The 14,767-nt window shown below is 37.3% G+C and overlaps 1 protein-coding gene across 1 annotated transcript in view; it reads right to left on the bottom strand.

Annotated features, from left to right (window-relative positions):
• Window positions 1–1,450: 1,450 nt before the first annotated feature.
• The window catches only part of LOC139133150 (short transient receptor potential channel 4-like), a 145,005-nt gene continuing 131,688 nt past the window's right edge, over window positions 1,451–14,767 (bottom strand). The window contains exons 6-11 of the mRNA XM_070699577.1: window positions 9,861–10,003; window positions 8,717–9,519; window positions 7,671–7,869; window positions 7,076–7,249; window positions 6,659–6,700; window positions 1,451–5,062 (exon numbers count right to left, since the gene is read on the bottom strand). Coding sequence (XP_070555678.1) covers window positions 4,655–5,062; window positions 6,659–6,700; window positions 7,076–7,249; window positions 7,671–7,869; window positions 8,717–9,519; window positions 9,861–10,003 — 1,769 coding nt within the window. The 3' untranslated portion in view covers window positions 1,451–4,654. The remainder of the gene's footprint in view (window positions 5,063–6,658; window positions 6,701–7,075; window positions 7,250–7,670; window positions 7,870–8,716; window positions 9,520–9,860; window positions 10,004–14,767) is intronic.

Raw genomic sequence — 14,767 nt, 5'->3', positions numbered from 1 at the left:
TGTAAACGAAGGAATTTCGTTTCTTGAACTTTTACGTCAATCTGAGACGGCCCCAAGGTGATTGAATGTTTTTGATTAAAATGAAATACTTAAACTTTAGCTCAAACTTTTCCCAAACAAACTTTCAACAATCTCTTCAAATTCAAGAATAAAACCGGGGGTATAATCAGGATTAACTGTGCAAAGTTTGATACTAGACAAACATATACCCAATATTTACCTGTGTTTGAAATTCAAAACGGTCCCTGTGTTTAATCTATTTGGAGAAAACAGCATTTCCTCTTCCCGCAAAACTAAGCCGGTGAAAGATTTACTTACTCCATAAGCTTCAAAACGAGCACCCAAAAGTGGTATGTCAAAAGAACGTTGTAAAAGTTTGAGGGTTTCAACATCAGTCTCCGAGACGCATTCTATACCTTTAACCCTTTCACCACCATGGTTTGCCCAATCAATTGTTTTCTATGGTAAAGTTGGACCTGTACACGGGGAACTGGGGGTGAAAGGGTTAAAAGAATGCTACAGTTTATGAACATTTTGTTATTATTATGGTGTTCACATTTCGCAAAATTTACCATTATCCCTTTCAATATGTAAATAACAACGACACAGTCATCTGCGAGGGCGCTCCAAGTGACGTATATTTCACACTACTTAATTCATTTATATGCGTACATCACATTTATACAGAGTGGGCAATATTTTCGGAAGAAACGCAATGTAGTAAATGGGGAATGGTGCTGTTCACAAGCTGCGATCTATTAAAGTGATAATCCGCCCAAAAGCGGATGTTTTCAATCCTTATTTGTACTATGATATACCCGAAGACATTCAAAAACTACCCACTGGTTTTCGTGAACAAGAATAGCTTGGGATTCAGAGTTTAAATATTTTGATTGTAAGGGTTGAGGTTAAAAATTCCTAGTTCCAATGAAAACAATGAAATAAGAACTCAACCTTCCCTACAGCTTTTCAAAATGTACAAGCTGTGTAAAACAACAACAGTCAACAACAACAATCAGACGTATTAAACTGATAAGACAATGAAATCGTCCCGTTTAACAGTAATTTTTATGTAAACTTTAGAATCGTGAATATTTATTTTTTCTGTCAGAATAGTTTTGTTCAATACTTGAGTGTCCTGTTAATCGAATATTAGGAGAGTGTAAAGTGTAAATATCAATGTGTGATGTGTGGACTTTGTTCCAGAATGACAGCAGGCACGTTCAGTTCTGACGTGCGAGGGCGTTAGATATAGCGGTGGGCGGCAAGCCTAAAATCTTGGCTTTTTCTATGCACTCATTTATGCTACATTTTTAATATTCGTGTCCGATAAAAAAAGTTATGGTCGCATTCAAAAGATTCTGGACTTAATCTGTCACTCACACACCATCGCGCACAATATCAAGCATTTTGCACCAAAAATAAAAAAAATTCCATTCCACAAAGTGAGTTTACGTAATCTGTCAACCTTTAATCCGCATCTTTGGTATAGGCTATTGGTTCTCGATGAAAAATCACAAAATATCGTATATTGGGAAGAGCAGGGGTAGCCCTAGCTATATGTTCGCCCATGCATAAGACTGGGAAAGGGTAAATAATACAAGTTTTAACAAGCATGTAAATTACGTGTGGCTGGATAACAATTTCTACAAATAGAACATTACACCCTTATAGTTTATTAAAAGTACCGGCACAATAAAACTTAATGAGAAAGAGGTAAAATATCTATAAAATTATACATAAACAATTATTAGAAACAATATGTTCTATTAGTTCGTTTTAATAGTGAGGAGGCCTATCATATGTACATCTGTGGCAACATCGTCATTATTTATGATAAATTCAAACCATGTTTATTTTAATTTTTATTGGCATGGAAATGACAAAAATAGATCCTTCGTTCAGTTTGAAAACACTAGAGAAAGGATACCACTGTTGGAATCCCTCGGTACCTCATGTGCTAGGACAATTTGCTGATACATTTTGTCACTGTCTAGATCTACGACGGAAGAGCTGGCGCATCTGGAGAACGCAGGATCATCTTCCCTACGCTTGTGATAACTGTCTGTGGGAGCCTTTCGTCGTGAATAATATACATACCCCCTAGGATAGTGTTAGTGCACTTTAGCTGAGCATTTGTTCTGCAGTCACACTCAAAACCCTCAAGTTGCCACAAAATGTTCGTATTGTTAAAATCTCCAGATCATTCGATAATTTCCATCCTCCTTATGTACATAAAACTTGTTTAAAGTTGTTGAATCCAAATGCATCGGTGACCGGATTTGTAAGATGCGTTTAGGCAGTCAAGTCCCTGTAGTATAAAACGGTCTGCAGCGAGCTAGGTCGTGTTTTGTGGGTAAGGACACGTGCCATGTTAGAGACGTAAGCAAACCGGCAGTCATTGCTGCATTGCAAACAACAGTAACTATGAATAAAAGAGCAATTACGAAATGCGACAACACCAAGCTGTATATATGTAGGAGTTTACGTATGAATTTTCTGCTTAGCGAAAGGCAGAACGGTGCTGACTTTACAAACTGTAACAAACAAACAATGCCATATCACAGAAGAAATCGGCTATTAACATATATCATGCAAACAGTAATTATAATAAACTCCAAGCCGTGAATAATTTTAAAAAAAACCATGGAGTTAAACCATTGTTATCATACTTCTGGGTAATCCGCATTTGGGAAAAAACTGTGTATTGTTATATTTATCTAATCCATTATTTAATCGGAGAACTTCTAATACAAATTGCTTTATTTGTAGTTTTGGTCCACTGAGGGCGCCTTTTGGCGTTTAAAGACACTTGGTAATAACAATCCAATTTATATGTTATTGTCTGTCTTTATATTACACGTTGCTAATGATTGGTTGGTCCTTTACAAAACTGAAATGTTACCGACATGTAAACCGTGTTCGGACATGCGACCACGTAAAGAACGGGCATATGCCACGATTAAGCATCACCTTCTGTTTAGTCATATCTAGTGTAATGTACAAAACATTTACATGCACAATATGTTGCCCCTGCATCATAATATGCTCTCAACCCCTCCATTCTACAATGTAACATCCCTATGCGTCAATATAATGCCCATCATACCCAATTATGAATTTTATATGTCTTGTATATACTCTCTGTGAGCGTCGCGTGCTCACCATCTCAGTATAATCTCTTTGGAAGCTCCTACTGAATTCCTTCTGATACTTTAGCCTGTCCACCCCTGATTCCCTCTAAACAGGTCCACAATCACCATTGATAACAATAGGTTTGGGCTAAACCATGGCGGTGAAAGGGTCAAACGCCTTCAGATATCTGTTTACCAAAAAGCATCTCCTTTGATACATTGAATACAAGCATCGGACTGAAATGTCATTTTCTCCTTTGTCAGTAGATATAATGTTTCTGTATAGGAAGACCAAAATGTTTCTCTCCACATATCCAACTAGTAACAAACCCCCCTTTTTTACAATTTTAAAACCAACAAAAAACGAACGAAATTCCAATCTATACAACTTAAACAGAAACTGCTGGCGTTGAAATTCAAAAGGCTTTGATCCTATTACTGCTGACCCGGAATAAATTGTATTTTTTTTTATTTTCACGAAGACAAAGTTTAGTCTCCTGGATTTTTTTCATATATGTATATAAACATATTATGTCACTAGATTTGTATCTATACGAAACCCAATCTGTGAGAGTCTCGAAACTAAAGATATTATTTGTAAATCCGGGTATTAGCAAAATTACACCTCACTGAATCAATTCTTATTTCGGTATTTGGATAGGTTTCCAATCTTAAATTTCAGATGATCTAAAAAGGAAATCTGAACTTGTAAAAGCGTCTTAGGTTACCACGACTGCGTTTCGCGGTAGTGATGGATGTCCACTGCCCTTTCCTGATCAACTTGTGTTCAATAATTTGCATATTGGGCTAAAGTCCCATTGTAGTTGGTAGATTAAAGAGATATGTAAACAAAACTCATTTTCTTGCGGGAATCTCGTATTGATACTGCCGTAGCAAACTTGCTAAATTTATTTTAATCAAACCCTTCATTTATGAATAACCCTTAAATATATGTATGACTCATTACATACATTATTAATTCGTGAATGTAATTTCTTTCCATAGCAACGATCAAATGTGCAAGCGCCCTATGGTAAGATATTGATACAGGCAAATCTCAAAACATAATTTTATAAACAATGGAATTTGCATAAAGCTATTTTACCGAAGCGACATTGACGGCAAATTCTCTTGAATAGATGATGTACATTATTAAACACACGTACTATACACTGGACGCACTATATTCAAATTCAAATCTGATTTTAAAAATTATTTGGTATCTACAGGGAATCTTATACAAATTTCTGCGACAAATTATTGTCGTTGTCCATACAAACTGGGAGCTGGGAGAACTGAAATCACTTAAAGCTCTGAAACACGCCCTTTTCGATTGAGGTGTATGGAGGACCTTCGTTTCACGTGGAAGAACAACTGCGCATGCTCGAACGCATGTTCGCTCGAAGTTACCGGTCTGAGTTAAATTGGAAGCGAATTTGCGAATAGGACAATTATATTGCTCCCCTCTTACAGCCCTGCGTATATGATGTATGTGGCAAACAACGACACCTCGCCGTTCATCAGTCGATTTTTACCGAATGCATGGACCCGACCTCTGACGATTCATCGTCTGTTTCTTCCATTAGGAGAGCATTCTCGTCCACCTCGTCGATGAGGTGTATTGAACCCCAATGTTTGAACATCTCGGGCCCGATGGGTTTGGGCGATGGCGGGGCGTTGGTGACCACGTCGTGGAGGGCGTGGAACATCTCGCTCCCTATATGACCCGGGTTGGTATCTATATTCTTGATCTCTGATTTCATCAGCTTCATTTGACCGTCCATGTCTGTCAGAGCCTCGAACATGTCATACTTGAAACCGGAGATGTCTTCCTTGAGCTGCATCAGCAACGGGTCACCGCCTTCCTCATCGTCTGCTGACCGCCTCTTGGCGAAGATGTACCTCTGAACTAACTGTTGAATTACATCCTTAAAGATAAATTAATAGTTTCATTTAAAAAAATACAAAAATTTGAAGTTTATATGCAGATCAATTAATTATTTTTTTTATCATAAACATACATCGTCAGTTAATTTATCTATCTGTGCAAGTGTCTGCCCTAATGTCTGATACAGCTACCAGTTACAAGCATGTATATATAAATCATTTAATGTATGCAAATGTGCAAACGTTAACAGCAGTGCTGTATATTCCTGGTTCACAAGTTACCTGCTCATTAAGGTGGGTATTAACAAACAGATGGAAATTTGAATTATTTAAACGGGTATGTCCATGATATTTTTAAAACGTATAACTGTCACTTTTTATTAGGCAGGTGTATATGGACAACATCAGTCATCCAGGACTAAAATAAACCGATCTGAGCATTAAGGCACTTTCACTTTCGAGGCGCGAACTGGCAGTTCGCGCCTCGAAAGTGAAAGACTTAAACTTTTGCTCAAACTTTCCTCAAGAAATTTTTCAACCACTTTCTTTCAAAATTAAAGTAACAAATTGGGGGTCACCATGCAAATTTTAGTACTAGAGAAACAAATAACCTAAGATTTACCAATATTTAAAATTCAAAATGGCCGCCATCCCCGTGTTAACTCTATCATGAAGCTAAAAAAGGACTCTATGGAGAAAAATATAATTTTCGATTTCGAAAAATTAAGCGATTAAGGTTTTCTTACATCAAGAGCTTTAAAATGAACCCCCATAAGTGGTATATCAGAAAAGAATTGTAAAATTTTAGAGTCCAAATATCTGTCCCTGAGGCATATTCTACCTTAAGCAAATGAAGTAATTATTGACATTTACCATATTATTTTTGAAATAGAATGAGGCTATGGACCAAATATTTCAATTGGACGATTTGTATGCTCTCGTCAGTAAAAATTTAAAATAACAACAGACTAAATGCTTGCTTTTCTTTGTATTTTGCGCAGAAATGATTAATTTTTATGTCATAGGTGAATATACTATTTAACAAAGGAGCTGAGCATTACGTGAAAGGCGACATGGCCAGTATGGATCATCTATATTATGTAAATGTAAACCTTACATTTTCAAATTATACACGATCATCAAGACGCAAGGAATGCTTTATGAAGAGTACTTATAGCAAACTTTAAATGTAGTCTAGTATAACGGCAAAATGTCAGACAGTTTCGGCTCAGAGACAGGCGATCATCTAGTTAGGGGTTTCAATGGACACGACCTGAGTTCGAAGAAAGTCTTGGAGATCTTTGGGCTGTTAATCGAGCGATCTAGATTACAGCCTAGATTTAGCCACGCGGGTGTCATTTCGATGCGGTGATTTGTACATCTATATCTAAATCGGCTCAAGTTGAACAAGTAAATTAGCTATGGAGCGTAAATCGCATTTCCATGGCAACTCCAAAAGACAAGATTTGACCAAGTGCTTCGAATGATAAGTATATACAACTGTACAGCATGTTGCTTGTAATGAACAACTAAATAAATCGGAAAAAGAGAGAGTGTTCGTTTCCATGGTAATTGTATTTTGTGAGCACAACAATATAGAAATACGATCAACAGATCAACAGAGTAGTATTGCTTACTCTATATTCTTTCTCTTTCTTGGCGAATATCGATTGTTTTTTCTGTAAGAAAAAAAAGAACATTTTGCATATTTGTCTCTTTCCACTTGGATTATAATGCAGAGCATCACCCAAATTAATTCAGTCCTGTTTCACGAAAATTGTACACAAATGTAAGGTGTCAGGATGTTGTATATGACATTGCAAAGAGGAATCTTATGATAATTAGAATAACTATTTTGTGAAATGCTCCTTTTATGAGTATCAAAAATCGTATTCCATGGTAGCCTCGTTTCGGCACTCAGTATCAAACTACGTCATCAATTAATATTTCATGCATATCCCTATTGAAAAGTATGCAAGTAGTGGAACGAGCGGCACTTAGCAGGATGTGATGTCCGGATCTAAATATATTTGAACTGTTGATCGACAGCTTACCCGTTTTCTCTCTTCTTTCTCGCCATTTAATTTGTTTTTCATGTTTTTGGTGATGTATTTGAAAGACCGCCACGTGGGAACTACGTTGAACGGCGGCGATATCGTGTTCGTCTCGTCGTAGTAGCTCATCCATAGACTTGAACGTGAAAATTTCCACTGCATGTCCGCGTCTTCCTGTATCGAAAAAAGATATAAACAAACAATGGAAGCACTGTATTACCGTCCATTTTTACGTCATCACTTTGAAACACTAATAGCTAATGAACGAATTAAGGATACCGCGCTTGCTGACCATTTGCGTTTATATAAAGGGAATGGCGGGAGGAAACTGAAGGTAGTATGCGCCCGAGGCGCGTTCTACCTTAAGGCCAAATATTAGCAGACGAGGCGTCGCTGAGTATGATAATTGGCTTTCTCTTGCCAAAACCCACAAGAAAACAGTAGATGGTCAGGGTGAATCCCTACATTCGCATTACACTTCCCAGGCCTAAAAACAAAAGAAAATGTATATTTCGAACAAAACGCATAATTTCACCTTGATTCAACAGTTTAACCATTTTTCTTGCATAAAACATACCGTACACGGTAATCTTACCTCAATTCTTGTGTAGGTATTGCTCATCATAGCGATGAGTACGTTCAGTAGTACCACAATAGCGATGACGTTGTACGCAGCAAACAGGATGTGACCAATGTTCTCCGTGAACCAGTGATCTGTTCCTTGGATACGCAGTGTCGTCAGCTCCGTCATGCCGAACAGGCCCCAAAACAACGTTTTCAGAGAATTCAAAATCCTGCGATTTATAAAACACGTAAACTTAATATTGTCAGCTTAAGAAACGTATAGTCTTGACCTAATGTTCATCTGTGTTATGTGTTATTCGCAATCAAAAAATCTTTGGTCCAGAATTTTATATTATTTGAATGAGCCAATGAAAGAGAAGCAATGTCTGATTGCTGTTCCATGGGACAACCCTGACATGTTTGATATTCGTCGCAGACGATATTTTTTACCTGATACAGGTGATGTAAGTGGCGCCCGCAATTCAATGTTGGGTGACGCAATCATATTTCTGCACTTTACAGTGAATTTGTCACATTTGGTCGCAGAGTACGATATTGTCGTCTGCGCTGATTACACAATTGCCGATAGTGATCGAAAGTCTGACAAGTGCAACGGTGCAGGCGGTTACCCAAATACAAAAAAATGGCGACCGAAAACTCTCGGACTGCAAACAAAGAAGAATCTCCAATGACAAATTTTGTTGTTATCCCTCAGAACGTCTATCACACAATGAGCAAAAGTAAGAATTTTGGTAAACATTTGACCGTTGTCCTCGACGTAAATCGGGCATCGATGCGTCGTCGATAAACCTGTCATTCAAAGAGTCCTGCGACCTAAAACCTGAAAAGTGTTCCTGAAAATGCCTTACAGCAGCGCCACCTCGGTGTTAGATACAGCTCATTTTTGGCACACTGCGATCCAAGGTTTGTCAGTCTTGACAGAGCCTTAAAAATTGCAAACTCTTAACTTTCATAAAGTACATAATTTTGCAAATGGGCAACTGAATACACAAACTCACAAAGAAAATGTAAATATTTACAGGTCACAGATAGAATATGCTCACAATGTATACTTACGTGCCGTATGGCTGGTAGCAGACGTCCGATTCAACATCTCCCTTAAACAGCTCACAATTCAGCGTCCTTTCGTAGGAATGGTACACGTAAAGTTGATTTAGGCCAATGGAGAAGGCGAACCACACAAACGAGAATATCGTCAGAAAGCGCACGATGTCGAACATCATTCTTCCGAGAGATATCTGCATCGGTCCGACTTGCATATCGATGACGGTAATTCTCGTCACTCGGAGGAAACTGAACACCTTGGCCAGGGCGAAGAGCGCCTCGGCGACCAGAATCGGGTCAGTCGCCTTCATCATTTGCCGTGGATAATTCTTCATCCTTTCCTCGTCGCTCAAATCACTTGCTCCTCCGGATCCACTGGCCTGTTTGTTAATCCGCCTGGCCGCCCTGCGAGTCCTTGAACGAGCCTGTCCACTGTCGTCTGCGAGTGCCTTCTCCTCCCGATACTGGTTTAGCTCGTCGAGGGCGTTGCGCAAGAGTACCATTCGGTTTGTCAGGAAGTCCGTTAGATTCTCCTCGAACGTGTCATGACACCGAGCCGCTGTTTGAAACATGTCCACTAGGTAATCCAGGTCCATCTGGCCGGTGGGGTCAAAGTCCGGCGAAAAGTAAGGTTGGTAATTTGTCGTCTTTGAGGGTTTACCCAGGTCCTCGTCATCAACCAGAGTGTCAATCGCGTCGAAACCCGACGCACCAGCGTCATTGTAGACAGGAGGAAGCGTCTCAGAAGAGAGTGCCCCCTTTCCGTCAAATGCTACGATTGGTTTATCGCTCTCTGTGTGATGAGTGAAGTATGCCTGTAAGAGATGTCGAGGAGCAAAAAGAGAAAGTTACTGCTATTGGTTAGGAGGCAAGAAAACACCATAAAATCTTACTATTGGACCAACTAGTGGTTTCCTCTCTGAGGGCGTGTTTCTATGTAATCTCTATTACACTCGGACTCTACTCGGTCTGATGGCGATGACTCGCGTGTACTGCGTGTGTCTGTCTATCTGTCAGTCTGTCTGTCTTGTCTGACCATCTCTCTCTCTCTCTCTCTCTCTCTCTCTCTCTCTCTCTCTCTCTCTCTCTCTCTCTCTCTCTCTCTCTCTCTCTCTCTCTCTCTCTCTCTCTCAACACATCTGGTCAATCTACTCACATGTATGATGACGCTAACACGCAGCGCTATCCAGGCCCAGTAAAGACTCAGAGTGAGAAAGTCGAAAACTTTCCACGAAACGTTCTCCCTGATGCATCTTGGTCCTTTTCTCCACAGGTCGGTGATGTCCTGCCACGTGTATCCTAAAATGAAACAACGTGAGAGAGTCAAATGTCAGCAAAAAGCACTTCATTTTGGCTATTGCGTTTTCGTCTTTCGTAAATTATTACAGGCTATTTTATCATTTCCCATTTAGTATGCACGTAACGGGAATATGTCTGTAGTATTTATCCGTTTATCTACTTCACTTGAATATCATTTTTTTCGCAAAAATGTTAGAGTTGTTCGGAAAGACATGATGGAAAGTGTTTTTATAAGTTACAGCATCTAATATTCCGGCGGAGGCAATGACAGTGAGGTTTTTAATCCAATTTTGGAGACACATATCTTGTTTATATGATAATCAATGGGAAGTTTATAAACATAATTTGCCCAAACATCGACAAATCACCCTGAACAGAGGTCAGCGGTGCGCACACGTCTCTACGTATCCAAGCAGTACGGCAGGGGGCGACCTCAGAGGCAGTTGACCCCTCCAACATTGAAAAAGTTGCGACGGCAGGGATAGAGTCGAAGTACAAATCAAACGATGTAAACATGAGCATCTATCAACAACCAAATAAAAAAAGGTCTAGTGTCATCATGTAACAGCAGTAAATGACGCAGCAACTAAAATAACCACACCCTGGTGACGATGAAACAGCGGTTATCAGCGTTCAAATGTTTATATGACTGGTCTCTGTGTCACCGTCGCATGATTATTATGACATTGATCGCGATGGTTATCATTACTTGCTACAGCCATTGTCAAACATATTATGTATGATAGTTTAATTAATCAGTATAATATGGACACCTGTTTAGTCATAACTGTTCTTTAATAGTTATATTCAATATATGAGAATTTGATAATATGTAGATAGCATATACATTTATTTCACAGACCTTGCTCTCTGCAAACAATGGATAAAATTGTTGGGCTGGATCGATTAATCGACTAATTTTTTGTTTTATTCTCTATTTATTCATTCATTCATTCATTTATTTATCTATTTATTTATTTACATAGATATATAGACAGATAGTTATTTGTAAGTTAGTTTGTTGGTTGGTTGGTTGGTTTGTCGGTTATTTAGATAGTTAGTTAGTTAGTTAGTTAGTTAGTTAGTTAGTTAGTTAGTTAGTTAGTTAGTTAGTTAGTTAGTTAGTTAGTTAGTTGGTTAGTTGGTTAGTTGGTTAATTAGCTTGTTGGTTGTTTATTTATTTACTTACACCGACCAATGTTAATATCGATATGCTTTGGGCAGCCACGTAAAGCTATGTAAGCAACACTACTTCATCGTGATTGGTGCTTCAAAATATTAATTGGATCGTGACATCTTCAAAAACATAGACTATCTGCATATTCATTTATAGTTATAAAGTAACTCGATTTGAATAAGAAACGCACGATTAAAAATGCGGGTACTAAAAAACAACAACGAAACACAGACAATACATTGTATTGTTGTCTGGGCAGTCTAGGCGAGATGTAATGTATGTGTCTAGCAAATTTTAGCAGTATTGGGCTTTCTTTAGCCGTTTATTTGTCACGCTGTTTGACGCGTCATCGCCCGGGGACAGGTGTAGTCTTTGTTTCACACAACGCAGGTCATCGTGACCGGGGCGCGGAGCATGACGTCCCGATGTCTGCCACATCAACATCTACGAATTTTTTCCAGTTTTCTAAAAACACGCACTCTTTTCGCATTTTGCGTTTGCTACAAGGAGAGACGGGGCTGTAAAGCACTGGACAATATTAATCTCTTCAATATTGCGTTCAACGACGTAGCACAAAACTTGAATCCATCGAACTCGCAATGCCAAGCAAATAATTGTTGACATTGCCAGCATATAGCTTATATGTCGGTACAAACACACAGACACATACACACACACACAACACACATATATAGTTGTAAATATCATATTATATTATATTATATTATATTATATTATATTATAATATATTATATTATATTATATTATATTATCACATGCACAAGCCAGTTTGTCATCTCCGAACAAAAAATACGGGATTTATTCTCTGGTCGTTCTACGTCACGACAACCCGCGTCTATGTCATCAATTTTGGTGCGTCGGACCTTTTTTTGTCGATCTTCGGTGTGCTCGTAAATATGTAAACAAACAACATGGCGGCCGATGTTTCTCCCACGATCAAAAGTCATGTAATGAAATCGATATTTTCACAGACTACGACATAACTAATCCGAACAATGTAAACACAAGAGTGTACCGCCTGTATATTCCGAAGGAAATACGTGAATAATTTGCGGAAACAACGAACTCGAAGCTGGTCGCGTATAAGCTTACCGTGGGTTCCGTACGCATTGCAAACAGGGTCAGGCGCGACGTTTACAGTGTTCGCGCCGTCGAGATTCAGTCGATATTTGTTCGCAAAAAATAGCGTATCTTCGTCTGTGATAAATTTCTAGGACTATGCTATCTTTGAAATAGAGTATAACTTTGCGGAAGGTAGCCTACGTGTAGACCGAGAGCTGTCATTTGCTCCACACACGAACGAACGTGAGCGCTAACGCACACGACGGACGACTGGAAATGATTGACAACTTGTGCACGGCGTACTGATATTTTTTCCTAAAGTAGTTCAAAAGTTTAAACGCGGAATCGTCATGGAAAACTTATTTTATTTTGCAAAAAATAACGAATTCTTGGCTTGTGCATGTGATAAGTATATTATTCCCTAATATTTTTCTTCGTTCAGCTCGGAAAATACTCGTGACGTAATGACCGTGTCACCACTCGTCTTCGACTCGTGGTGACACGGTCATTACGTCACTCGTATTTTCCTTCGCTGAACGAAGAAAAATATTAGGAATAATATCTAATTATATTATATATTATTATTTATTATATCACATAATATCATATTATATTGCTATTATAATATATTATAATATATTATATTATATTATATTATATTATATTATATCACATAATATCATATATATTGCTATTATGTTTTATTATAACATTATATTATACTTTATTATATTGTACTGTACTTTATCATATGATTTATATGTTATTTTGTTACAATACATTGTTATATTCTATTATATTATTATATTGTATTATTCTATTATATTATTATATTATTATATTATATTATATTATATTATATTATATTATATTATATTATATTATATCATATCATATTGTGTTATATTATATTATATTATATTATATTATATTATATTATATTATATTATATTATATTATATTATATATATATCAACACTATATTATATCAAACTATATTCTCACACATCTATATAATAAAATATGCATGTACTTACAATGTGTGCATGTATGTACATATATACATATATAAATATACATATATATACACACGCACACACACACACACACACCACATATATATATATATATATATATATATATATATATAATATATATATATATATATATATATATATATATATATATATATATAAATGCTATACGTCCGTGCATGTGACCCCTCCCTAGTTTAATTAGAAAAGGGAAAAAGGTAAGAGCTCAAACATTGACAGTAATATGACTTCAGCGATCACATATGGGAAGTTGTTGCTTACTGACTAACTAGAGTTTTAGAAGAGCCTTAACTTACACATTATTCGAACGACGATAGTTGTGTCGGATGGCTCCTTGACAGTTTCAAGGTTGTGTGGTCTGTGTTTGAGCCTATGAAGAGTTGTTATGAAGATACTATTTGTTGTGCGGGTAGTGTACGCATGTGCTGTGAATTATTCAGTAGTTAACGGGACAAAGTCGGCCATTTTTCATGAATTGTGTTTGATACGAGATACTACTTATATTGTTTGACATGTTGGAAGATCATGAATGGGTGACCATGCATTTATTTGACCCTGGTTTTAGACACGATGCATGAAACCATCGCGAACATGAATTAATGGTCATGACCATTAATGTTCCAAGACAAGAAATTGACCTTTTTTAGCCAACAATTTTCTAGTGGTTAATAAGCTCAGAACCCCCGTAAGTTATATATTTTTGGAAAGCCTAGATACAGGGAAACATTTTGACTACCATAGTATCACCATTGTTTACATAACTATCATGTGACAGGTAATTTACATAATCTTTCAAAAATCGGTTTTCCCTATGTTTTGTTTCAATGCTTTGAGATATGTGGCTGAAATTTGTGTGAGTGCAAGCAGACCTAAGGATCTTCCAGAATATGTCTCAGAATTTGTTTAAACCTTCTTAAACAATTTTTATGCCAGAAAATCTTTGATAGGTTGTGCAAATTACCTGTCACATGATAGTTATGTAAACAATGGTGACACTGTGATTACCAAAATCTTCCCCTATATCTAGGCTTCTAGCAAATGTATAATGTACGGGGCTTCTTAGCTTATTATCCACCAGAGAATTGTTAGATTAAAGTGGTCAATTTCTTGCCTTAGAACCTTAATTCATTTTCGCGATGGCTTCATTTAATTTGTCTAAAACCGGGTTCTAATATATGCATCGTCACCCATTTATTCAGTATCTTTCAATATGTCAAACAATATAAGAAGTATCTTGCATCAAACAAAATTCTTGAAAAATGTCTGACTTTGTCCCTTTAAAATTTCCTTCCAGACATTATAAAATCATTAAAAATGCTAAAATAATGTGTCAATGACATTCCTATAGTGGAACGCCAGGTAAAAATAAGTTTTGTCCTTGAACTTTTATTTCTGTAACCTTCTGTTAGTAACTTTCTGTGGCCCCTGCTTCATATAATAGAATAATCC

This window comes from Ptychodera flava, chromosome 5 (assembly GCF_041260155.1).
Source record: "Ptychodera flava strain L36383 chromosome 5, AS_Pfla_20210202, whole genome shotgun sequence".
Classification (NCBI taxonomy): Eukaryota; Metazoa; Hemichordata; class Enteropneusta; family Ptychoderidae; genus Ptychodera; species Ptychodera flava.
Note: the sequence above shows the minus strand (reverse complement) of the source record. Positions and strands in the feature narration are given on the sequence as shown.